The sequence below is a fragment of the Hippopotamus amphibius genome, chromosome 2, assembly GCF_030028045.1.
Source record: "Hippopotamus amphibius kiboko isolate mHipAmp2 chromosome 2, mHipAmp2.hap2, whole genome shotgun sequence".
NCBI classification, from domain to species: domain Eukaryota; kingdom Metazoa; phylum Chordata; class Mammalia; order Artiodactyla; family Hippopotamidae; genus Hippopotamus; species Hippopotamus amphibius.
This window is the reverse complement of record NC_080187.1, coordinates 106,705,271-106,732,444: the sequence shown is the minus strand read 5'-3', so window position 1 is coordinate 106,732,444 and position 27,174 is coordinate 106,705,271. Positions and strand designations below refer to the sequence as shown.

Below are 27,174 nucleotides of genomic sequence, written 5' to 3'. Positions count from 1 at the left end.
TGAAGGCAGCAGCTGTGGGTCCCCCAGGCCGCACACATTCCCAGGCACGGGCTGCTTGCATGCCTGCCCTGGGCTGGCTCCTGGGGACGGAGCTCTTGGGGTACATGGAATGCAAGAGTGTTCTGCACGCCGGGGGGCTGATCCCTGCTGTCACAGCTTCTCCAGGTGGTTTATGCTGAATACCTGCTCTCCCTCTGTGGCAGGCGGGCAGTCTTACAGCCACGTTGTCACCCATCATTGCTGAAGGACTTAAGCGAGTCCCGTGGGACTGCTGGGAGAGGACTCTCGGGAGCTTGTGCCTCGTTTTCCCCAGACTTTGCCCACGTGACTTTCCCTTTGATATTTTGCTCTATCCTTCTGCCGTAATAACGTGTAACTGTGAATAGAACAATTTCTGGTCCTCCGAGTCCTTTCAGTGACCCATGAAGCCTGATGGTGGTCTTGGAGACCCTGGCACACCTGTCTGGTGGGCATTCAGTTGCAGGTGATGGAAACTACTCTGACTGTTTTAAGGAAAAAATGTTTATTATCATGTATTCCATGGTTTCCAAATAGTTGGTATGACTGAAAATGTGGATGGAGCAATTTCCACAGGGCTGGGGACAGTTTCTAGCCCTGCATGTCCCTGTTTCTGCCAGAAGCAGATCCATCCAGCCTGGCAGCAGCCTGCTGTGAGGTCCTGCTGCCCTAGCTGTGCCGGGAGACGGAAGCCCCACATCCTGCCTGCTCATCTCCTGACTCAGTTCTGAACCCAGGCATCTGAGGGACAGAGCTCACACCTGGGGCTGCGGCTGCAAGGCCCTCTGGAAATGTGGTATTTCACCTTCCAGAGCTCAAAGACCCAGAAAGGAGCTCAGAATCTGAGCCAAGGGAGCCAAGCCACAGCATCTAATACACTGTGTCAAAGACTACAGACATGTTAGTGTTTCTGGATCCTGCCAGACAGCTTTCCCAGAAGCTTGAAAAGACTCAAGGGCAAAGACATCAGAGCAGGCTCTTGTTCGTGGTGCTTTAACATTTCAGGGGGAAGGAAATCTCTGCAAATGGAAGTGAACCCTGAGTGATAAGGGGCAGCTTGCCCATCTCCTGTGTGTCCTCTCTCTGCCTTTCTATTTTCCTACGAAGAAGCAGATTCCCGTAGGCTGTGGTTAGATTGCGTGTTTCCCGGCTTGAAAGGGGACTGTACATCGACTCCTCTATGTCAGGGACTTAAAAAGGAAAACTAGGCCCTCATGTACATAGCCCAGGCTGAGCAGTTTGGCTATTGTTGAAAACTATTGAATAAAAGACATGGAAGTCTGGTTTTACTTTTGGGAATTAATTTGAACTTTCCTCTGTCTTGTCCCACTACACAGGCTTGTCAGCTTCCCCATCTCATCTATCCTCTGCTTCCTGCGTCTCTCCAGTCTCCTAAATAACCACCACAGCTTGCCCTAGAAATGGGATGGGGCTTGGAGCGAGCTGATTTGATCTGAGCTTTAAGGTAAGATTTTTGCTCAAGAACTTTAGCTGTCAGAAGGTGTAACGTCTCATTCAGATGCCGGGAAAATAATAACCGTGATGGAGATGTTTATACACACAAAGGATGGTGGGAATGATAAAGAGGTAAACTTCCTAATTGATCATAGGACTGGATAACCTTACAAGGACTGGGTCTTGGAGCACTGGTAAATTGTTCTACAGCAGTAGAAAACAGATACAGGGTATTTATGATACTGTCCTAATGAGATCCCATTCTTGTACGTATTACGCATACATGCATAGAAAACATCTAAAAGGATGGATGATAAATGCTGGCAGTGAGATAGCCAGTGTCTTCTACTTTATTCCTTATATATGCTTCCTGGATTGTTTGAACAAAATTAAGTGAGCATATATTTAATAATCAGATGGAGAAAATAAAGATCTTAAAGGTGAGGAAGAAAATTATTAAAAAGTATATCCTAAGTACCTCAAAGTAGTCTAGTAGATTGAAATTACGTAATAGACAAGAATGCATTTTTGAAAGCTGTGTAGTTTCATGAAAATACAATGTAGTACATTTTTCTCAGTCCTTACTATCTCCTCCTTACTTAGAATTCACAGGCAGACCTTTAGTATGTTTAGATTCAGAATTTTATTTTAAAAGGATTTCTATGCCGTAACATAATGTCTGTGATACTCTTACTGAAAATTATGTATAATGGTCAAATTCTAACAATTTTTGCAAGAAGCTCTCATTACATTTTCTAAAAAATAAAGTTCACATTATATACCATTTTGAACATGACTATTTGCTTACAAATAGCTTACTGTAAAATGTCAGTTTCAAAGAAAATTTATGGGAAATTATAAAGCAACTACAAAATTCTTTACAATAAAATCTAGGATAAAAATATTTTTTGTGGGTTTAAAATTTATCAACATGTATAGTTGGATTATAAATGTATTTTGGCAATCTGATGGGTTCAAGGGCCCTTTAAAAGTTGTCTAGTTAAATTACTACAGCTATGATGTGTTTGGTGAAACCCAATCTGTAAGTCTAATACCAATGATCATTTCTTCCTCCTGAAACATAGAAATAATTTATCTGCAAACCGTGAGTGCTGTGAAGAGTTTGATTTCTTCACAAAGCTTCCTTTATAAATTGGGCTAATCCCTGGAAGGCCTAAAAGAGAACAGAGAGAAGAATTAATGAAATTAGGATGCTGTTTAGGAAAAGTCTGTCATAACTTGAAAAATTTAGACAAAGAATATCCATCTTAGATTGAGATAAGGCAATGAAAGGTCAGGCTTAACCTCAGCTTTATCTGGGTCAAATGCCATCATGTTCACTAATATACATAGATGGAAGCATATCGGAGTCCCAGGAATTTTGAAAAAATTCTTATATCCCTCGAGAGCATCATTTTCTCCTGCAACATGAATTTTTTTTTCATATATATATAATTATTTTTCTCACCTGCATATGCCTTCTGTGTAGTCTCAATTGTCCAACTTTACTCAAATAAAACTTATGAAAAGCATATTTAATGATGTGAGAAAGCAAATAAATCAAGAACACACCAGAGATAACCCATCTCCAAGGGTAAGAATATACTCTTCTTACCATTACTGGACTCTCAGTTTATGGCTCTTCCGTGAGTTCCAGACACACAGTTCATAGGAACTTGCTTCTTCGCTTCCTATAATCTTGGTTAAAGCTGGGCTTTGTGATTAATCAATGAATTAACTCTAATCATTAGTATTATTCTATTTGACCCTTGCTGATATCTTTTCCTTCAGAGATAGAGACTGATGGCTTCATGAATTTGTACTTTTGGCTCATGCTAATTCCATGACAGCGCAAAAGAGGTTCGCTTCCTGACATGTTGGTGATCTGCCAGCACTGAGTAGGTCTGAAATCTGCTCATGAAGACAATAAAATTCAACCCCAACGTGGTCGCATCATTTGTCTATAGAAGTCTGGCAACTTCTTTGAATGGTAGTTCGTGACTTTCCAACTAATACCCGTTTTTCAGAAACCCAAGAAGATATCAAACAATGTTGTAACTCACAAAATGAACAGAAAAAATTAATTGATATCCAGTGTTACTCTAAAGAGAATATTGTACTTACCATGTCCATCTGCTCTGGAGAAGCTAAAGAGTAGGATGCTCTGAAGTAGGGGCAAGGCGCTGAACTGTCAATGTAGAAATTATATCCAGGAAGCATGAATATCTAAGAGAGTTTATGGAAAATAGGTGATGTACCAAAAGAAAAACTAAAAGAAAATATAGGTGAATCTAATCTCAGAGTGTAGGACGACTCTTAAACTTAAAAAACAATGAAAGAAATCACAAGAGAAAAATCAACTTATGTAGAATTTCTGCATGTCATACAATAAAACTGAAAGCATAGAAACTGGAAAAGTGTTTACAATAAATACAGCAATTCTACCTCTTCTCCATATGCTATAAAGAATGCACAGAAACAGAGGAAAAACTTTAAAATGCACAAGGATGGCTTATTCAAGCAATAGAAATTGTAATAAACATGAATAAATGTTTAATGTAACGAAAAATAAATTCAAACAATGAAACATTTATTTTCTTTTTTTAAATTAAACTATAGTTGATTTACAATGTTGTGTTAGTTTCAGGTATACAGCATAGTGATTCAGTTATACATATGTATATACATGTATATGTATATCTATCTTCCTATTCTTTTTCATATTCTTTTCACTTATGGGTTATTACAAAATACTGAGTATAGTTTGCTGTGCTATACAGTAGGACCTTGTTGGTAATCTATTTTATACATAGTAGTGTATGTATGTTAATCGCAAACTCCTATTTATCCCTTCTCCCCTTTCCCCTTTGGTAACCATAAGTTTGTTTTCTATGTCTGTGGGTCTATTTCCATTTTGTCCATAAGTTCATTTGTATCATTTTTTTAGATTCCACATATAGCGATATCATATGATATTTGTTTTTCTCTGTCTGATGTCACTTAGTGTGATGATCTCTCAGTCTAACCATGTTGCTGCAAATGGCATTATTTCATTCTTTGTTTATCGCTGAGTAATATTCCATTGTGTATATGTAGCACATCTTCTTTATCCATTCACTTTTCGATGAACATTTAGGTTGCTTCCATGTCTTGGCTGTTGTAAATAGTGCTGCAATGAATACTGGGGTGCGTGTATCTTTTTGAATTATACTTTTCTCCATACATATGCCCAGGATTGGGATCCCTGGATCATGTGGTAACTCTTTACTTTATTAAGGAACCTCCATACTATTCTCCATAGTGGTTGCACCAATTTACATTCCCACCAACAGTGCAGGAAGGTTCCCTTTTCTCCACACCCTCTCCAGCATTTATTATTTGTAGAATTTTGATGATGGGCATTCTGATTGGTACGAGTTGATATCTCATTCTGGTTTTGATTTGATTTTCTCTAGTAATTAGCAATACTGAGCATGTTTTCATGTGCCTATTGGCCATCTGTATGTCTTCTTTGCAGAAATGTCTTTTTGGGTCTTCTGCCCAATTTTGGATTGGGTTATTCATTTTGTTTGTTTGTTTTGTTTTGTTTTGTTTTGATATTGAGCTGTATGAGCTGTTTGTATACTTTGGAAATTAATCCCCTGTCTGTCACATCATTTGCAAATATTTTCTCCCCTTCTGTAGGTTGTCTTTTTGTTTATAGTTAATTTGCTGTGCAAAACTTTTAAGTTTAATTAGGTTGCATTTGTTTTTGTTTTTATTTTCATTACTCTAGAAGATAGCACCAAAAAGATATTGCTGCGATTTATGTCAAAGAGTGTTCTGCTTGTTTTACTCTAGGAGTTTTGTAATATCCAGTCTTACATTGAGGTCATTAATCCCTTTTGAGTTTATTTTTGTTTATGGTGTTAGAGAATGTTCTAATTTCATTCCTTTATATGAGCTGTCCAGTTCTCCCAGAACCACTTACTGAAGAGACTGTCTTTATTCCACTATATTTTCTTGCCTCCTTTGTTGTAGATTAATTGGCCATAGGTGCATGGGTTTATTTCTGGGCTTTCTATACTGTTCCAGTGGTTTATATTTCTGGTTTTGTGCCAGTACCGTACTGTTGTTGTTGTTTCTTTGTTGTTGTTGTTTTTTCTGTAAATTTATTTATTGATTGGCTGTGTTGGGTCTTTGTTGCTGCATGTGGGCTTTCCCTAGCTGCAGCGAGCAGGGGCTACTCTTTGTTGTGGTGTGCAGGCTCCTCATTGCTGTGGCTTCTCTTGTTGTGGATTATGGGCTCTAGGTGCATGGGTTTCCATGGTTGTGGCACATGGGCTCAATAGTTGCAACTCATGGGCTCTAAAGCACAGGCTCAATAGTTGTGGCACATGGGCTTAGTTGCTCCATGGCATTTGGGGTCTTCCCAGAGCAGGAATCTAACCTGTGTCCCCTGCATTGGCAGGCAGATTCTTAACCACTGTGCCACCTCGGAAGTCCCATACTGTTTTGATGACTGTAGCTTTGTAGTATAGTCTGAAGTCAGGGAATGTGACTCCTCCAGCTCCATTCTTATTTCTCAAGATCACTTTGGCTGTTAGCATTCTTTTATGTTTCCATACAAATGCTAAATGTATTTGTCCTTGTTCTGTGAAAAATGAGATTGGTAACTTGATAGGGATTGCATTCAACCTGTAATTGGCCTTGGATACTAAAATCATTTTGACAATATTGATTCTTCCAATCCAAGAACACGGTATATCTTTCCATCTGTTTGTGTCATCTGCAGTTTCTTTCATCAGTGTCTTATAGTTTTCCAAGTACAGTTCTTTTGCCTTTTAAAGTAGGTTTATTCCTAGGTATTTTATTCTTTTTGATGTGATGGTAAATGGGATTGCTTCTTTAATTTCTCTTTCTGATCTTTTGTTACTAGTGTATAGAAATGCAACAAATTTCTGTGTATTTATTTTGTATCATTGAACTTTACTGAATTCATTGATGAGCTTTAGCAGTTTTCTGGTAGCATCTTTACGATTTTCTACATATAGCATCATCTCATCTGCAAACAGTGACAATTTTACTTATTCCTTTCCAATTTGGATTCCTTATATATCTTTTTCTTCTCTGATTGCTGTGTCTAGGTCTTCCAAAACTGTGTTGAATGAAAGTGGCTAGTATGGGCACTCTTGTGTTGTTCCTGATCTTAAAGGAAATGCTTTCAGATTTTCACCATTTAGTATGATGTTAGCTGTGGGTTTTTCATATATAGCCTTTATTATGTTAAGGAGTGTTTTCTCTATGCCCAGTTTCTAGAGAGTTTTTATCATAAATGGATTTAGGATTTTATCAGAAGCTTTTCTTGCTTCTATTGAGATGATCATATGGTTTTTATCCTTCAGTTTGTTAATGTGGCATATCACACTGATTGATTTGTAGATATTGAAAAAAATGCAAAAAACACAAACATGTGGAGGCTAAACAATATGCTGCTACACAACCAATGGATCACTGAAGAAATTAAAGAGAAAATCAAAAATACCTAGAAAGAAATGAAAATGAAAACACAGTTCTCTAAAACCTATGGGACTCAGCAAAAGCAGTTCTAAGAGGGACATTTATAGCAATAGAATTGTAACTTAGGAAACAAGAAAAATTCCCAATAAAGAACCTAACCTTATACCTAAAGCAACTAGAGAAAGAAGAACAAACAAAACCCTTAGTTAGCAGAAGGAAAGAAATCATAAAGATCAGAGCAGAAAAAAATTACCTAGACACTAAGAAGACAATAGAAAAGATCAATGAAACTAAAAGCTGGTTCTTTGGAAAGATAAACAAAACGGATAAACCTTGAGCCAGACTCATCAAGAAAAAAAAATGAAGAGGGCCTAACAATAAAATGAGAAATGAAAAAGGAGATGTTATGACCAATGCCACAGAGAGTTAAAGAACCATGAGAGACTACTGTAAGCATCTAATACCAATAAAATGGACAACCTAGAAGAAATGGACAAATTTTTAGAAAGGTACAACCTCCCAACCCTGAAGCAGGAAGAAATAGAAAATATGAACAGAGCAGTTAGCAGTATTGAAATTGAATCAGTAATTTACAAACTCCCAACAAGCAAAAGTCCAGGACCAGATGACTTCACAGGTAAATTCTATCAAACATTTAGAGAAGTGTTAACACCTATCCTTCTGAAACTATTGCAAAATGTTGCAGAGAAAGGAACGCTTCCCAAACTCATTCTATACCAAAACCAGACAAAGATACCACAGAAAAAGAGAAAATTACAGGCCAATATCACTGATGAACATAGATGTAAAAATCCTCAACAAAATACTAGCAAACCAAATCCGATAATACATTAAATGGATCATACACTGTGATCAAGTGGGATTTATCCCAGGAATGGAAGGATTTTTCAACATCTGCAAATGAATCAGTGTGGAATACCCTTTTTAAGTTATCAAATTTGGAGGTGACTTTTAAGCTGGGGGTTGAAAGATAAGTAGGTGTTGACCAAGCAAAAAGTAGGGGAAGAATCCTTCAGCGTAAAGATACAGAGTGTAGAGGCCGCAAGGTGCAAAGAAAATTGATCACTCAAAGAGGTGAAAAAACTTAATACGTAAAGTGAAGGAATAAAAATGATAGGTCATTGTGTCCAAATGATGGGACACCTGTCTTCTTGGTGACCTCTGTGGCTGACAGCTCACTGCCCCAAAGCATGTGTCCTCTGCTTCCTGGGCATGAAAACACAGGGTTCCCAGCCTCTATCTAGATGCCTGTGGCTATGTGATTGAATCCCAGCCAGGAGAGGGGAAGTTGTGGTGCTGTTTCTCGGCCTGGCCCCTGAACATCTCCCTATGTGACCCATCGTGCCCTCTGCATGCAAAGGTCATCGTGGATCCATGTGTTGAAAAATGCATAGCAAGAAGATGGCAGGAACCTGGGTCTCTGACTCAAGAGGGGAGCAGAGGAACCTGCAGACCATGACTTTGAAAATTGTACATGAGTCAGAAATAAACTTGGGTTGTGTAAAGCCTTTGAGATTGTTGTCTAGCAAAATCATGACATTCAAAGCTTTAAGTAACTGCTTGTGGTTACATGGTGTAAATTATGGGCCCTCTCTGCTGAAGTTAGATGAGCTGGGAATGAAATGATTTGGGGCACTCTGGGGAGAAGATTTCAAGGTGGAAGATGGTTTTTTTTTTCCTCATTAACGATGAAATGAAAACATCATTTCTCCCAATATTGTGGAACAGTTTAGGGATGTGCCAGAAGCAAGTTTCTGTAGAGAAGGAGGGAGCGGTAATAATCTCCTTGTAAGATGACGCAAATCTGAGCTAAGGCGGAAGTGATACAGGGTATATGGAGTAAAGGAAAGGGACCAAAAAAAAATCAATAAAGTATGAAGTCTGTATCCTTAGCTCCTAGCTCAGGGATACACACAAATAGCCACTTATCACATGTTCTGGATAATAATGGCATTGATAACAAAGCAAAGAAGATGTAATAAAATTGATTTGTTCTACTAAAGTGCATTTCTTTATGTCATTTAAGTATCTGTTAAGCATTTTCTATGTGCTGTTATTAGCATTAAAACAATTCATAAAGCATGAGTCCTACACTCAATTACAGTGATTACAGAGAATGAGTGATTTTCCCAGGGGAGTGGATTGGCTCTTGAGTCCAGGCAGCCACTTCCCAGCTCTGACCTCTAGACTGTCTCTTATGCTCTAGCACAGGAGTTTGCCAACAACAACATGATATGTTCTTTGTACTTACTGTGTCAAGACAAAATTGATCTTAGAAACAGATCTTGGTGTTTACAAAAGAGTGACAAATATGACAAAGGAACTAATTAATGGAGAAAGGATGACTGATTTAGTAAACTGGAAAGCTACACAGAAGCATATTTAGATGTCTCAGCTTAATCAATGCCTCTGAATGAAATCTAAGTAGAGTTATGAGCTAAGTACAAAAGGAGAAAAGAACCCGGAAGAAACCCTTGTGGGCTAATTTTAAATGAAAAAAGCAGAATATAAACTTTTCTGTGTAATTTTAATCATGTAAAAGAATTGCACAGCCATATCAAACAAACAAACCACCTGATAAAAAATGGGCAGAAGATCTGAATATACATTTTTCCAAGGAAGACTTACAGATGCCTAAAAGGCACATGAAAAGATGCTTGATGTTGCTAATTATTAGAGATATGCAAATGAAAACTGCAATGATGTACCACCTTACACTGGTCAGAATGGCTATCATCAAAAAGTGTACAAACAATAAATGCTGGAGGGGGTGTGGAGAAAAGAAACCCTCCTACGCTATTGGTGGGAATGTAAATTGGTGAAGCCGCTATGGAAAATATTATAGAGGTTTCTCAAAACACTAAAAATAGGACTTTCCTGGTGGTGCAGTGGTTAAGAATCCACCTGCAAATGCAGGGGACACGGGTTTGAGCCCTGGTCTGGAAAGATCCCACATGCCATGCAGCAACTAAGCCCGTGTGCCACAACTACTGAACCTATGCTCTAGAGCCTGTGAACCACAACTACTGAAGCCTGTGCGCCTAGAGCCCGTGCTCTGCAACAAGAGAAGCCACCGTACCAAGAAGCCCGTGCACAGCAACGAAGAGTAGGCCCCGCTGACCACAACTAGACAAAGCCCACGCACAGCAACAAAGACCCAACGCAGCCTAAATAAATAAATAAATAAATAAATAAATAAATAAAAAAAAAACAGAAAACAAAAAATCCAAAAAAAACCCTCTGAAAATGAAACTACACATGATCGAGCAATTGCACGGATGGGTACCTATCTGAAGAAAATGAAAACACTAATTCAAAAAGATACATGCACCCCAATGTTCATTGCAGCATTATTTATAATAACTAAGATATGGAAACAACATAAGTGCCCATCAACAGATGAATGGATAAAGAAAAATGTGATATATATATATATATTTGGGCTAAGGAAGTATTCCATTGTGTATCACATCTTTTTGTGATACTGAGTCACAAAAAGAATGAAATAATGCCTTTTGTGACAACATGGATGGACTTGGAGGGTATTACACTTAGTGAAATAAGAGAAAGACAAATGTGCACTTATATGCAGAATCTAAAAAAATAAAATGAATAAATACAACAAAAAGAAACAGACTCACACATAATAAACTGGTGGTTACCAGTGGGAAGAGAGAAGGGGGGAAGGGCAAGATAGGAATAGAGGATTAAGAGGTACAAACTATTATGTATAAAATAAACAAGACAAAATGACATATTGTACAGCACAGGGAATATAGCCAATATTTTATAATAACTTTAAGCGGAGTCTAATCTTTAAAAATATTGAATCACTATGTTGCACACCCGAAACTAATGTAATATTGTAAATCAATTATACTTTCATAAAAAATAATTTCATAGACAAAATACTAGGTATATACAAGCTCTTCAAGAAGATGTATCACAAATGGTCGTAAAAATCTGGATGGTAAAATTATGGGCTATTTAAAAATTTTTCATTATGCTTTGATGACCTATAATGCTACCATCAGTGTGCTTTACTTTCATAATCAGGAAAAAAATCCTTTTATTTTAATCCTAATGCTTATGGTTACCAGAGGTTAAGGGGAGGAGGGATAAATTAGGAGACTGAGATTGACATGTACAACTACTATATATAAAATAGACAATAAGGACCTATTCTATAGCGCAGGGAACTCTACTCAATAGTCTGTAATGGCTTATATGGGAAAAGAATCCAAAAATTAGTAGATATATGTATAACTGATTCACTTTGCTGTACACCTGAAACTAATACAACATTGTAAAGCAACTATACTCCAATAAAAATTTTAAAAAATAATAGAAAAACACTAATGGCTAATACTTACCAAGCATTGGCTATGTGCCAGGTATTAGTCTATATTGACTGTTTCCAACATCACAGTGACCTAAGAGGGAAGGATTCTTATCATCTGCACTTTACAGATGAAACTCAGGGAAGGCACCTCACCCAACGCCACATATTAGGACAGGGCTCCAGCTGGGATTCACACCCAAGGACATGGCTCCAGAGACTGTGCTTTTAGTCACTAAGCTAATTAGTAGCTGAGCTGTGACTGTATTTCCCCTAGTTTAGACCAGGAGACTGATTCTGTACCCAAAATCTATTATGATCTTAGTAAGGAGATAATGTATCTGATAGGCAAATATTATGAGTTGGGGTAGATAAATCTCTCTCACCATTTTTATTGAGAAATTAAAGAAAAAGTGTAGCTTTTCTTCCTGTTTTACCTCTTTCTTAAACGCTTTTTCTTCAATCAGTTTTCTTACATCCTGAATACCCTTAATTTTAACCCACAAAAACATTCCAGCATTTGGAACATGCCATTCTGCCAAACCTACAAAAAAAAGAAGAGAAGAAATATTTCCAAAGGTCATTTTTGATGATGTCAACTGTATCACTGAAATAACAAATCAAAGTAATTGTAAACTAGTATTTCCAAAAAAGTTCCTTCAGTGATAGCATTTTTAAAAAATAGTTTTATGAGTCCTGAAAATGGGTGTTCCGAGTTTTATTTCAAAAAGGGAAGGGGGGGGGTGTGTGTTGAAAGGGAGAGAGGGGATCCATGTGTTTTTTATGATTTTAGTGGGTCTCGGGGCAGTGCAGGAGATCCAGTGCCATGCCCACCTCTTCCTATTTTAGGAGAGGATTCCTCAACTCTTTCTAGTCTTCTAGTGTTTTAATAAATCCTATCATTAATGTAATAGTTCAGAAGTCCAATAAATTGAAGTTTTTATCAGAATGTAATTAATTATGAAAGGAGTACATACAGTTAAGAAATTCTGGTCATTTGTAGGGTGTATGTTTCACTGAATATAAGGACAGAGAAACCAAGAAGGAAGAATATTTTGATTTTAATTACTGCCTTAAAAAAAACACCTTGCTGTTGATTAAAACCTTTTTTTTTAACTTTACTATACAAAGTAGTAGAATAGTACTCTTATCAAAAGGATGTAATCTATTTTTACCAAGACTTCCTAGGGAACAAGATATGATGGAAATAAGGAGTGGATACTTTGTATTTCCTATTATTCTTGCCAGAGGCATTTTTAGTGGTGTAATGAAAGCCATGCAATTCATTTTACTTTCTTCCTTAATATAAAATTAAATCTAAACTATTCTGAAATCAATTTAGCAATAGAAAATATTAGATACATGAGGTTAATGATTAAAAGGCAAGTCATCTGTAAAGAGAAACCCGCCTTAGATTGTACTGTCTTGTCTTTATAAAGTCAGAAAAGGTGTATGCTATTTATTTCACAATTTCTCTTCTATTTGGAGCAAAATTTTGAAAACCTTTTGAATACAGATGTTATTTAGCTTTAATTAGGTTATTGCTGGTTGATTGTTAGACTAATTGGTATTTTTTCTTTAAACCACAGATACTTGGCAGCAGTCAGGTATAGCAGAGATGGGTAGAATTGTGCCAGGGTTTGTGCTGTTACTTCTGAGATTATTTACAGGGTAACATTTTCTTGTTCCTCCTGGACTCTGTTTCCTTCCCCAGGGTTACTGACGATACCATGTGGTGTTTATCATTCACTCATCTAAGGGCTACTGTTCATCCCAGGACAGGATGTGCGTTCCACTCACCACTTAACCACTTGTCTGCAGCAGCCAATAATGCATCCCTCTGCTTCCTATAGAAATCAATAACCCTAGACGAAGAAAAAAAAATGAAAAGGATGTGTTTGCTACATTGATTGCAGAAACTAAGAAGGTCTGGAGTCCAGTCTATAAGAGTCTATATTCTACCTTGAGGAAAATGTTGAGTTCTTGATGAGGCAGTAGAGCACATTTATTTGACCTGTTGGGCAGTAAACTTTTTACCATTGTGGTTTTCCCATTATTGTGGAACAATTCAAAAATGAAAATTAATAGAGTGAAGTCTCTTTCTATGTAAAGTATGGAACCTAAAATACATTACCTCTCTACGTGAGCCAGGAAGCTGTCTTCTCCCCACTGGTGGAGAAGCTGTGATACCAGGAGCTAAAAGGGATGAGACAGTAATAAGGTCATCGGTCATCCTCTAAAATGTGTTTTTTGCCAAATGTAACAGCAAACCACTCTTGATTGTGTGTGGAAACCACCCAAAGAAGATGCAACCACCTGCAGGAAGCTTTGTGAGTCAATGGTTTATAATAAGGTTGATTAAGAACAATGGCAACAATAATAGTGAAAATAACATTTATATGGAACTTGCTATGTGCTGGAAACTGCTGTACCATATGAATATATTTCAGCTCAGTTGATCTTCGTAATACCCTTATCAGGCAGGTCATTATTTCCACTCTGCGGATGAAGAGACTGAGGCACGGGGCGAAGTTAACTTTGCTGAGGTCACCAGCAGTCCCAGAGCCTGGACACAAGTCAGACTGTCCAGCCCCAGATCCACCCAATAACTGCTGCCCTGGATGGCCTCTCTACATAGAAAACACATGCAGATGATACATGAAGTTATGCAATATATTCAGAGATTTTTCTATCCAAAATGGAAGTTTTAAATGTTGTAAAAGGATAGTGAATTTGGTTGATAACAGATACAGAAAATATGAGAAAAGTCCCCAACGGGATAAAACATGAGGACATCTGCACTTTGTGGAATGTATAATATCAAACAAATGTCCAGTCTATATAAACTACCACTTTTGCCTTCATAGATAGAAGTTCTGTCCTTAAGGTCTGATTGTCAAGGTTGCCTTAGGGATGGGTCCAATCATTTCTCAAAGCTTGCGAAGAAATTTATACATTCGCCACAAATAATTTTACTGCATTTTAATTAAAACACATTCCAGCTGGTGTCTGTAGGGGAGGTCAGCACGTGAGCAGCAGAGGTAGACATCAGGCCACCACGTGGGTTTGGAACACTTGCTGTTAGATTCCAGGACAATGAAGCTAATGCTGTGTTACTTCAACAAACCTCTTCTGTCCTGTTGAGTTCAACAGAGTGTTTAGGGGGTTCCTGGGCTAGATGGCAGGACACAAGATGAATAAGATCTCTGACTCTCAAGGCACTCTGCCTACACTGTGAAACAGCACCAGGTCCATTCAAATTGTTGTTGCCTTCTAGAGCTCACATCTGTGGTGTGTGGTCTCCTAATGCAGTCCATGTGGAACTAGAGATGCAATCAGTGATTTCTCTTCCTGCCACCTTCACTCAGTCTTATTTGCCAACAACTACTCATATGTTGTATTATGATCTGACTTAAAAAATTCCTCTTTCCTAAATTGTCCTTACCTGTGTAAAAGTGCAGGTGTGCATTGTTGAAACTTCTGTGTGTAAAACAATTCTCTCGATCAAGGGCTTTGGACCAGAAATAAACCCTATTCTCAACCTGCACAAAGAGAGAAAAGGCACAATACCAACCCTGCATTAACAATTAATACTATGTTGCTGATTTTACAGGGAGGAAAGTTGTGACCTGGGGAAAGAGGGACCTAGACAGTTAACACATTCTAATAAAACTACTTCTTATTTAAAATACACATTTAAATTGTACAGTTAAAATAGAATGCATATCTGACCAGGTATTTCTAAATGTGTTCTTTCATATGTACAATCAAAAACCTGACCAACCCCCTACAGCTGTAGCTTAACAGGCAAGTATTTTTGACCGCTGGGGACAAATTGGGAGAAAAGCCTGGTATTAATAGTCATAATCAAATGGGGATAGCAGCATCTTAAATGAGAACTATTCGCACTAAGAGATGCTGTGGTGCAGCGTCACCTTTCAATGCATCCTGAAGGCAGAGCAGGGCCTTACCCAGGGGACAGGACTTTGGAAAAAGAGTCAGCTCGGATGACACGCCCATCAACATCCATGGAGAGAAAAGTCGGTGCCCAGGGCTTGAAATGGAAGAAAAATACTGTTGGTTTGGGACGTCTGTTAGAGACCGTGTCCCTGCTTTGTGCAGAGAGTGGGGAGGAATGGACTTGGAGAACAGTAGGACCAACATCCTTTTCCTTGTTTTCATCTCAGCCCTTTGAAATGGAGTAAGACTGAGATGCATGTTCTTCTATTCGTATCTGCCGATCTTCACGGCTTTTCTGCCAGAGACACATACGCACGTCCTCTCACTTGTTCAGGACACCACTCCTGTGAATTTACAGGAACCTCACACAGGACCTCCCTGTGCCAAGGCTTGAGATCCAGGATGAACTAGATTTAGGGGAAGGATACAAGAAAAACTAGTTTGGAAAAGACCAAAACGAAGAGGGCCATCAGCATTCAGGGCTGTTTAGAAAGAGAAGGTTGACCCTTAGACCAACTAGAAACACAAAAGAGGTGCCAATGAAGATGAGCCATGTGGTCAGTGTGCAATGCTGAGACTTCCATATTTACTTCAAAAGTAAATGCCAGCAGGAAAGGGGGGCATGTTTGTGGTGAGGGTGGCCAGCAGGCAGACATGATATTCAGGCAAAGTAGATAAAAAGCCAAGAGTTCTGTTTCTTCTCAGTAGATTTAAAGTGGGGACTGAATCCATGTGTTTGTTCTCTGCAGCCTGAGGGCAAATAGTGTTGGATTTTGAGGAATCGGGCATTGGGAGTCTGTAATACTGCTGTTGTCTCCTCGGAAACAGCAGTGTACATATGTAGTAGAGAAGGATCTAAAAGCCGATTATCCTGCAGGTAAGTTCCAGTGCCTAAGTGACAAGGACGGTGCCGAGCAGGCCGCAAGATGCTAGGAATGCCCCCTCCTCTGCCCACCACCACATCACTGACTGAGCACAGTCCTCCTGTCTGAATACAGCTTCGAAGTCTCAGCTCATCATCCACCCACCAGAGACTGAGGTTGCCACCCAAGGAGACACCCCCTCCATATCCCCAGTACGATGTCTGAGGAGCTACGATCTGGATGTGGAGTCAAGACGACCCTCACCCTTGACTCACACGACCCTCCGCATGCCTGGCACAGAGAGTCAGCCACTGTTCTAAAGGTAAGGAATTTCTGGAGAGAGCAGTAATACCAGAGATGCAAATACTCAGCAACGCCAGCTAAAATTAAATCAGTGCAATAACTTACAACCTCTTACCTACTGATAGTGGGCTGCGATGGCACTGTCACTTACCTTGTTGAACTGCATAAAATAGTAAGGGTCATCTTCTATGATGAGGAAGTCATATTCTCTTGCAAGCTAAAAAAGGTTAACGGAGCATATTTATTTCTTCAGAGCTATGTAAGATGAAAAGCACTTCGAGTTATAGTTCTTTGTACCCATTTCTGTGTAGCTTAATATGTGGTCCTGAGAATAATGTTTATAGTGAAAATCTTAGGCATCAAGGTCAGCTACCTAGAATAGACTTTACAAAAGGAGCCTGCCTCCTACCTTTAAGGAATTTCTTTCTAACTGGAAATGACAAGAAGTAGGAAAGGTAAGGGCCAGGTTGAAAACACAGACATAAAATAATGAAAATCAAATTTGGGTCAATTAACCTCATGGAGTTTAACATCCCACCAAGAATAACATTTCTTTCAAAGAAAATGTCAATTAAAGGGAAAGAAAAATTTCATAGTCAACAAGGATGTAATAGTTTATTGAATTTAAATTTATTGGGACCCTTGGCATAGATGACTTCCTTTTATTAAAAATCATCTTCCTTGAGAGCAAGAGGCTAATAAGAGAAGGCACTTGCAGCGCCCTCTTCTAAAGGGTCAGAAAGAAACAAGAACACAGCCAAGTAACACATTCTTTGAAAATACCTCATAGATTTCCTTTTTGCGGTTAGTTGTTAATAAGCTCCCAGCAGGGTTGTTGCCATTTGGGACAGTGTAAAGTAATTTGGGGGTGTTTTTCTCTGGGTTCTTTGAATCTTCTGGTTTCCATTTGGAAAGTATTTCTCTCAGGGAGTCTGGAATAATCCCGTGCTCATCACTGGAAACATTGATCATGTTGCAGCCCAGGGGTTGCAGCTGCCAGTCCAAAGAGAGAAGAAAGCCCAAGATTCAGACATGGTAACAAAATATCAGTGCCCTCCATTCTCACACTAAGGAGAATGTTACCATTTATGCAGTGAAACACAAACCTGCACTCATCTCTACTCCCACATTGCATTATCTGTATAATTACATTTAGAATTGGTTCATAAAATAGGTGTTTATTAAGGAATGTTTTCCTTATAATTAAGGAATATTAAGCAAATTAATCTTATAAAGCATCTGTGATGCTAATACATAAGATAGTTATAAGCAGAGGTGATATTCAAAATATTGGACAAGTGGTGTAGCATGGGCACATCAGACACAGAGCAGGCTGGAATGGGGTCCTGGAGGCCCCCTGCCATGTGCGCATTAGCTCTGTGTCATACGGGGTTCAGGGTGGTCTTAGGAGAGGGGCCAGGGGAGCCAGGGTGGTGCTGGGGCACCAAGGAGCATCAGGGCAGTGGCTCGCCACGGCATGTGGATACTATAGAGTAGCGATTGCAGAGGCCGAAGTCACAAGTAGTGGCCTTGCTTATGGACATAGTTTTATGAAAGTCTTGTGTTTTCATGTTTTATGTTTGTGCACAAAAATAAAGAAAAAAATTGGCACGTAAATAACAAGCAAAGGAAAAGACAACATACAGTATGGGAGAAAATGGTTGCAAGCAATGGAACTGACAAGGGATTATTTTCCAAAATATACAGACAGCTCATACAGCTCAATATCCAAAAAACAACCCAATCCAAAATTGGGCAGAAGATCTAAATAGACATTACTCCAAAGAAGACATGCAAATAGCCAACAGGCACATGAAAAGATGCTCAATGCTACAAATCATTAGAGAAATGCAAAGGAAATCTGCAATGATGTACCACCTCATACCTGTCAGAATGGCCGTCATTGAAAAGTCTACAAATAACAAGTGCTGGAGAGGGTGTGGAGAAAAGGGAACCCTCCTACATGGTTGGTGGGAATGTAAATTGGTGTAGCCACTGTGGAGGACAGTACGGAGGTTCGTTAAAAATCTAAAAACAGAATTACCATATGATCCAGTAATCCACCTCCTGGTCATATCTGAAGAAAACCATACTTTGAAAAGGCACATGCACCCCAATGTTCATGCAGCACTATTTACAATAGCCAAGATATGGAAGCAACCTAAGTGTCCACTGACTGATGAATAAAGATGTTAAACACACACACACACACACACACACACACACACACACACACACACACACACACAATGGAATATTACTCAGCCATAAAAAGATTGAAATAATGCCATTTTCTGCAACATGGATGGATCTAGAGATTATCATAGTAAATGAAGTAGGTCAGATGGAGAAAGACGAATACTGTATAATTTCGCTTATATATGGAATCTAAAAATGATACAAATGAACTTATTTTCAAAACAAATAGACACACAGACGCAGAAAACAAACTAATGGCTACAAAGGGAAAGAAGAGGAGAGGGATAAATTAGGAGTTTTGGATTAAAATATACACACTACTGTTTATACAACAGATAACCAACAAGGACCTACTATATAGCCAGGGAACTATACTCAATATCTTGTAATAACGTATAATGGAAAAGAATTTGAAAGTTATACATATATATGTATAACTGAATCACTTTGCTGTACATCTGAAACTACCACAATATTGTAAAGCAACCAGAATATATTTCATAAAAATTTAAAAAATAACAATAATTGAGTGAGTTTCTCGGAAAAAATTTTTCAAAGGATAAGCAAACACTTTTCTTAGGGGTCAAATGTAGAATTGTGCACTGATCCAGACTAATCCAGACCCCACCTATGGTAAATTTAAAAGGGCTTAGACTTAAAAATCACAGAAACATGAATAAAAGAAGCCAATATTGGACCATGCAATAAACACACACATCAGTATATTCCCTCACAGCCTGGCCTTGGTCTCCGGACGTGTGAAAAAACGTGTGTGCATGTGTGCTGTTTACACAGATATAAGTTTTATATTTGTAAGCACTGTATAATCTTATGCTGTAGGAATTTAGGAAAATAATTAATAGTGTATAGTCACTAAGAAAAGGCAATGATTTTACTTTCGTTTTTTAAATTATGGCAAAATATATAAATAACAAAAATTTGCCAAAGTGTGCAACTCAGTGGCATTAATTACATTCACAATGTGTACATCCATTGTCCCTATTAATTTCCAAAATCTCTTCATCACTCCAAACAGACCCCCTGTGGCATTAAGCAAAAAACCCCCACTTACCCCTCCCCCAGGCCCTGGTAACCTCTAAGCAACTTTCTGTCTCTATGAATTTGCCTATTTTAGATTTTTCATGTCAGTGGAATCATACAGTATTTGTCCTTTTGTGTCTGGCTTCTTTCACTTGGCATAGTGTTTTCGAGGTTTATCCATGTTGTAGCAGGTATCAGAACTTCATTTCTTTTTCTGGCTGAATATTATTCCATTGTGTGGATGGACCACATTTTATGCATCTGTTGATGTACACTTGGGCTGCTCCCACATTTTGGCTATTGTGAATAACGCTGCTATGAACGGTTATGTTTCTGTTTGAGCCCCAGTTTTCAAATCTTTTTGGGTACATACTAGGAGTGGAATTGGTGAGCCCTATGGTAATTCTATGTTTAACTCTTCGAGGCACCGATAAGCAGTTTTCCACAGGGCTGCAGCATTTTACATTTCTACCAGCAATGTACTGGAGTTGCAATTTCTCTACATATTCACCACTATTTGCTATGTCCCATTAAAAAAAAAATAATAACCATCCTAGTAGGTGTGTAGTAGTACCTCACTATGGTTTTTGACTTTTATTTCTCTAATGACTAGTGATGTTGAACATCTTTTCACGTACTTATTGGCCATTTATATATCTTATTTGGAGAAATGTCTACTCAAGTCCTTTTTCTATTTTAAAATTAATTTTTGTCTTTTGTTGTTCCGTTGTAGGAGGTCTTTATACACTGTGGATTTTGAGCTCTTACCGTGCATATGATTTGCATGTATTTTCTCCCGCCCTGTAGGCTGTCTTTTCACTTTTTTCATAATGTCCTTTAATGCTCAAAAGATTTTAATTTTTAATTGATGAAGTCCAATTTATCTATATTTTTGTTGCTGTTGCTTGTATTTTTTATTGTTACATCTAAGAATAGTGCCAAATCCAAGGTCAAGAAGATTTGCCCTTATGTTTTCTTCTAAGAATTTATAGTTTTAGCTCTTATATTTAAGTCTTTATCCATTTTGAGTTAAATTTTTATATGGCATGAAGTAAGGGTCCAATTTCTTTCTTTTGCATGTGGAAATCTAGTTGTCCCAGCACAGTTCATTGAAGAGACTTCTTTTTCCCTATTTAATAGTTTTGGTACCCTTGTCAAAATCAATTGGCCACAGCTGTATGGTTTATTTCTGGACTCTCAAATCTATTCCATTGGAATATGTATCTATCCTTATGCCAGTACCACACGGTTTTGATTACTACAGATTACTGCAGTTGGTTTTGTAATTGGGAACTGTGAATCTTCTAAATCTGCACTTTTTCAAGATTGTTTTAGCCATTTGGACCCTTTTTAATCCCATATGAATCTAAGGACTGGCTTTTGCATTTCTGCAAAAGAGGCTATCAGAATTTTGATAGGGACTGCGTGGAATCTGTCAATAGCTTTGGTAGTATTGACACCTGAACAGTATTAAGTTGTCCAGTCCAGGAGAAGGTGATGGTTTTGGTTTATTGGCGTCTTCTTTAATTTCTTTCAACAATGTTTTGTAGTTTTTAATGTGGAAGTCTTTCACCCATTTTGTAGAATTAGTCTCAGATGTTTTATTATTTTGGATGCTATTACAAATGGAATTGTTTTCTTAATTTACTTTTCAGATTGTTCATTAGAAAAACAATGTTTATAATATATTTTTACCCTTCCTTAGGAGTGTTGAGGAAATATGCCTTTCATCAAGACTAGCTAATTGCTTTATATATATTCATTTTTACAAAGATAACATTAAATTCCAAAAAGAAAAGGTAACCCATGAAGTTAGATTCAATAGAGCGTAAGGATCATCTTATTAAATCCCCTACTCTAAACTAGAACTACTTTGCTAGCATTGGTTTCAGGTGGCCTTTGAGAGTTACTTTGAGCCCCTGCAGTGATGGACAGTGCTTTACTCCTCAGAGAGCTGGTAAGGCTGATGGTTAGAAAGTTGTTACATTGAGTTGAAATTGTTTCCCTGTAGTTTCCACCCTTTGGTTCCAGTTCTATCAACCTAAGGCATGCACAGACAAATCTAACTTCTCTGTCACATGGTTAACTTTAATGTACTTGAGGACAATTCTCGTGTCCCTGTGGAGTCTTCTCTTTCTGGGGAAAAGAGTATAGTTCCTAAGACAATTCAACCTATGGTATTATTTCCAATTCTTTGTTCACTCTGGTTGCTTTTCTCCGACTGTGCTCCAGTCGTATTCACATCGACCTGAAAGTATTGTGCCCCAGACAGTGGCGTGATCTGAGCAGGCCCCAGCAGAGCAGGTGATCTGCTTCCTCATTCTGGACATTAGAGTCCCATTAATTAACACTAGAGAGGAAAGTCCGAATCACTGCATGGTTTTGTTTTGTTTTGTTTTGTTTTGTTTTTTGTTGTTGGTGGTGGTTTTTTTGTTGTTATTTTGTTTTTGTTTTTGTTTTAATCTTTAAAAATCTCGATTTATTATAAAGCTTTGATAATGAACACACCCTGGTTATTAGCACAGAGGTAGACAAATAAATCTATGGAACAGAAAAGAGAGACCAAGTTATATGGGACCTTGGTGTATGGTCAAAAGCCATTACAAATTTGTGAGGGAAAAAGATGGACTATTCAAAATTAGGGTTTGGAGAAGCTTTTCAAATGGAAACAAAATAAAATTAGACCCTATCTCACACCATGCTGAAAACTAAATGAGATGAATTAATGGATTATTAATACACATGACATCATTTATGTGAAAATATAATGAAAACACAATCATATTATGTATTATTTGTGGATTTAAAAACTAATAAATTCCATGTTACTTTACAGTTATTCTACATTGACATTTGATCATCCTTAGGCATGTGGTTATATAGATACTAATAAAAAAAGTCTTTGTAAATTAAGTTGCATTTCAGGTGAAATATTAAGAAATCTGGACATGATTTTGCACAACCCATTTTTAGCACCTCTACACTTAGACTGTAAAAAGAAATGTATAGAGGGTACATACATTTAATAGATTTTGCATATATTAAAGATTCTCCTGTTTACAGAAGAAGGATGCTATTTTATTTTTCAGTGGACAGATAATTCTGAAGGTGCAGTGGTTTCTTCTTATTTATTATAAGAAAGAGAGTTGCCTTTTGTAGAAGTGTGTACTCACAGCATGAATTGCTCCTGAATAAATAGGTTCATTTACGAGGACATTATCTCCAGGATTAACGATCATTTCAAACACCTAACAAAAGAAGCATAGGTTAGCTTGGATAGTATGGTTTCCCGTCTTGGAACACCACCCCCCGCACCCCTTTTTGTTTTAATTTCAGCTCACTAGGATTCTAGAGAAGGAGTTGGCAAGTTTCCTGTAAATGCCAGATGGTACGTATTTTGTGAGCCCCGGTGTCTATGTTGCAACTACTCATCTCTGCCTGTATGGTGAGAAGGCGGCCGCAGACAATACCTCAGCCGATGGTGTGGCTGAGTCCAATAAAGCTCTATTTACAGAATAGACAAGGGCTGGCTTGGCTCTCAAGCCATAGTTTGCAAACCTCCATTCTAGGTTGAAAATAATAATAATAAAAAATAACTGGTTTTGCTCCTAAAATTCATTTATCCTTTTATTCCTTTTTTGAGTAATTTAAAAATCTTTGCTATAAGCCAGGCCTGTGTAAAGGTTGGAGAGAAAGTGATGAGCATAACAGCATGGTTTTTACCCTATGGAGATACTAGTCCACCATTCTGACTAAATCTTACACGTGTCACAGAATAATCATTTCCTATCCTGTGATGTTTCACAATCCCCAGGTCAAGCATCTCCTCCCTATTATTTTAACAACCTAGAGCTCTTGACAAACAGCATGGCCATTATCCATTAAGACAGAAGATTTGACCTCTGTTTCCTGATTAGATCTAGGATGTTCCATTTACTTTTCCTTATGAGCTGTTGGCATTTTATGACAAACAATGTCCTCCTCTGACAAGTTTCTAATTAATTCATGATTGACAAGACCTCTTAGGACCAAACAAATCAGTGGGGGTGGCTTGTGTGTTATCCATGGATCAGCTGAAAATCTTATCACATACATTTCCCATGTCAATAAGGGAACATGAGGAAGTAAAATATCCTGAATGAGGAGGGAGGGACATTTATTATCTGAGACACAGACACCTAAAATAATTTCCATCCTGCAGAACAAAGTGGAAGAAATAGTAAACCAGAGTCCCAGGAGGACTCTGTAACAAGCATAGCTATAAGCCAGTCAGTGACTGATGCATTTGGCCATCTATGCTATCTTCCTCTTTGATAAGAATGATGTTGCAACAGAGAAGAAATTTTCTTGAGTATCTTTCTGGAAAAAAAAGTGGACCTTCCTAAGAAAAAAATTTCACTGAAAACAGCTTTTTTGTTTTTCCTACTAGTCTGGGGCATCACAAATATTTCTCTTCAAGAAAAAAACAAACAGCAGCTAATCCTGTTATTTTTCCTAATTGAGTCTAAAAAGAGGGAGGAAAATTATAAAGTCTTATTACTTTAATACATTATTCTGTAATAATAATTTAATTAAAATTCATTAAAATAGCAAGCTTGCACATTTACATGAAAAAGAACAGCAAGAAAGCTACTCTGGTTTGAGATAAATAAGAGGCATACTTGAATCTGGATGTGAAGACTGAATATAGAGCCTCTTTATCCAGGACTAATTATTCATGAAAAAGAAAAGTGAAGAATAGATGAAACTGAACCATATATGCAGTCTCTTTATTGGAGGAACCACCCATGATGGTTACCTCTGTGGGGTCCTGGAATCCAGGGGAGAAGCAGACTAGAGACAGAGAGAGAGAAAGAGAGAGAACTAACCCAGAGGAGAAGTCAGACACAGACACAGACAATATATTTAGACCTGCAGAAGCACAACCATGAGGGAGTCAGGGCACAAGAGGCAGGTGGCACAGACGATGACACCAGCAGACACACAAGGGAATGACGTTTCAGCTCAGCAGTATCAGGATACACCCTCTGAAGAATTTAAAAGTCATACACTGAAATGTTATAGCCACAAGCATAACGGAAATGTAGCCTGAATCTCTGAGCCAGATGAGACTAAGCAGCGCTCACTAAGCTGCAGGAAGGGCTTGAGTTCTCGCTGACTGGGAATCTTGTCCTAATGACTCAGAGCCCAGGGTCATTGATGATGGGATCTCTGTTTAAGAGCAGTCAGGTTGGTGAATGTCTTTAAGTTCCATTTATGATTCTAGGTGAAAACAAGGAAGAGTTCCTAACCCGCAGAACATGGTGCTCTGTGGTTAAGGGAGAGAGGGCTGTATGGGGGAACATAGTATTTGATTCTTCCCGCAGGTACCCTTCCGTCCAGTCTTACCTTACAGAGACCTTCTTGGCTGCCACATGTGACACATATGTCCATTTGCCCTTGGCTGGGTGGATAATGGATGGTGGGAGGATTATGCAGTTTTATTTGTAACTGTTTTAGCCAGGATAACAGCTCTGGGAGTCTAAAGCACAAAATGCATTTCAAAATTTCCAGTAGTGAAAATCATAATAGTAGACAGGAACTTTATACCAAGCACTTTATACATTCAATTTAAAAGTCCTCAAATGCTTTTTGCCAATATTAATATCTTTACTTAAAAGACAAGGCAACAGACTTAGAGATTAAGAAATCCACATAAAGTTAATCAGCTGGTGATTAAAAGAGCTGAGACTTGACTTTACAGCTTTCTTATCCAAAGCCTGTACTTTTTCTTTTACATTAGAGCACTCATTGCATAATTAATTTTTTGTTTTGCTTAGAGATATTTCTGTAGGATACCTAGACGTTCACATTTAGTAAGTTCTTTGTATTACAGAAAGAAAGCCTAGGTGTACATTATACAATTCTTATGCACCCAACATGCATTATTCCTCAATCACAGAGCAAACAGTCTTTAATAAAGTATAATTAATAGACACTCTGCGAGTTACCCTTTAGCACTGGAAGAAGACCAGCTAAGGGAAGCCTTAGAATATGTGTTCCATGTGCCTTCATGAAATTAAACACATCTGAATTGAGGGCAACATGTTTGCATAGCTGCCTGTTTAGAAAGGGAACAAAATGATCAAAAAATGTCCCCAGGACCTAACTGGCTGCTTCCTGAGTCATCCTTTTCCTCCTTTCTCCTACCCTGCTTCTTCACCTAGCTATCTTCCCCCTCTCTCTTTTTTTTCCACTCTCAACTCAAATGAAACCTCCTTCCAAACACCTCCCCCTCTCCCAGTCATATAAGGTTGAGAAGTATCACTTGGGTTAAGTATTCAGTATCATTGCTGTTGTTAATTATTCTTCTAAAACTCTTCCCCAAACCTTCGTAACTGCTGAATACACAGTTAAAAAGGACACAAGTTGCTTTATCAGCAGGCCGTAGAATGTTGTTCATGAAAATGAACCAACAAAATTAAATTATCTACTGATCAGTACCCAGCACTTTGAGAATACTGCAGTGCTCTCTTCATTATTTCTTCATCAAATTGAATGGCCTCTCCGTTTTCTATGGTGATAACTGCAGTCTTGAAAGGAAACGTGTTGGGGTTTGGTGCTCCAGCCGCCAAAGAGAGGGCAGATTTCGATGCCTTGCCCAATATCTCAGCTTCAACAAATGAGGAGAAGAAACACTTTCAGTGAAGACTTTCATAAACAGAGATGGTTCAGCATGTTGCATTAAAGTCAGTAAAACTTTAGAGTGTGAGGAATGCTAGTCTGAAAGAAACGTAGAAGATGACTTTTTCTGGACCAACCTCACCAGTGGAGGAGCTAAGGAATAGACAGGTGCAACTAAGAAGGCAGAGTGACCAGACAGACAAGCCAAGGGCCACAGTAACAGAAAAGGCTCCTCCACTCGGCCCCTCCCTGCCTGCCAGGCTCCCATTGCACCCCTCTCTCTCCCATTACCCTCCTTACACACACACCCCCTCCCCCAACCCGGACTCCTGTGTCCTGAAGAGCCCTCTGGACTCTAACCAGGACGAGTGCACAGTGGCCTGTGTTCTCTCTATTGATGATTTACTGCCCTCGTGCCCGTTCTAGCTGGTCTTCTGTGCCAAGACTGCGCAGAACCGGTTTCAGGACACAAGAGCAGCTTTGCTGGGACCCTCCCGGGGGAGAGCGCGGCGAGGACTCACCCATTACTCGAATGGCAGAATGCTCTCTGGCTGCGCTTGTGGCCGTGATGAACCGTGCGTAATTCATTCTTTGATTCCAAGCACCAAGCCCCTCCTTCGGTGGTTGAAGATTAGGAAAATCAAGGATCCGTTTCAATCCTGTCTGTAACCCTCGCCCTGGAAAGGCCACCTCCACTGTCCCCCGTGTCTGAGTATGGTGCGCGGAGCCAGGAGAGGCCGCCGAAGCTCCGGCTGGAGGCTGGCTTAGGCCTGGCTAGGAAGTGGCAGGGCGGGTGGCAGGACTGGCTAAGTC

At 38.6% G+C, this 27,174-nt stretch overlaps 1 protein-coding gene across 1 annotated transcript; it reads right to left on the bottom strand.

The window, feature by feature from the left end:
- Positions 1 to 1,861: 1,861 nt before the first annotated feature.
- On the bottom strand, positions 1,862 to 27,174 carry LOC130846319 (kynurenine/alpha-aminoadipate aminotransferase, mitochondrial-like). The gene is made up of 13 exons (XM_057724475.1): positions 26,883 to 27,174; positions 26,182 to 26,350; positions 25,087 to 25,219; positions 22,872 to 22,946; positions 17,242 to 17,451; positions 16,610 to 16,675; positions 15,304 to 15,386; positions 14,778 to 14,874; positions 13,467 to 13,528; positions 13,133 to 13,197; positions 11,770 to 11,876; positions 3,598 to 3,699; positions 1,862 to 2,647 (listed from the first exon to the last, which is right to left on the bottom strand). Exons 1-13 carry the CDS (start codon positions 26,947 to 26,949, stop codon positions 2,606 to 2,608), a joined length of 1,278 nt encoding a protein of 425 aa, XP_057580458.1. The 5' UTR covers positions 26,950 to 27,174; the 3' UTR covers positions 1,862 to 2,605.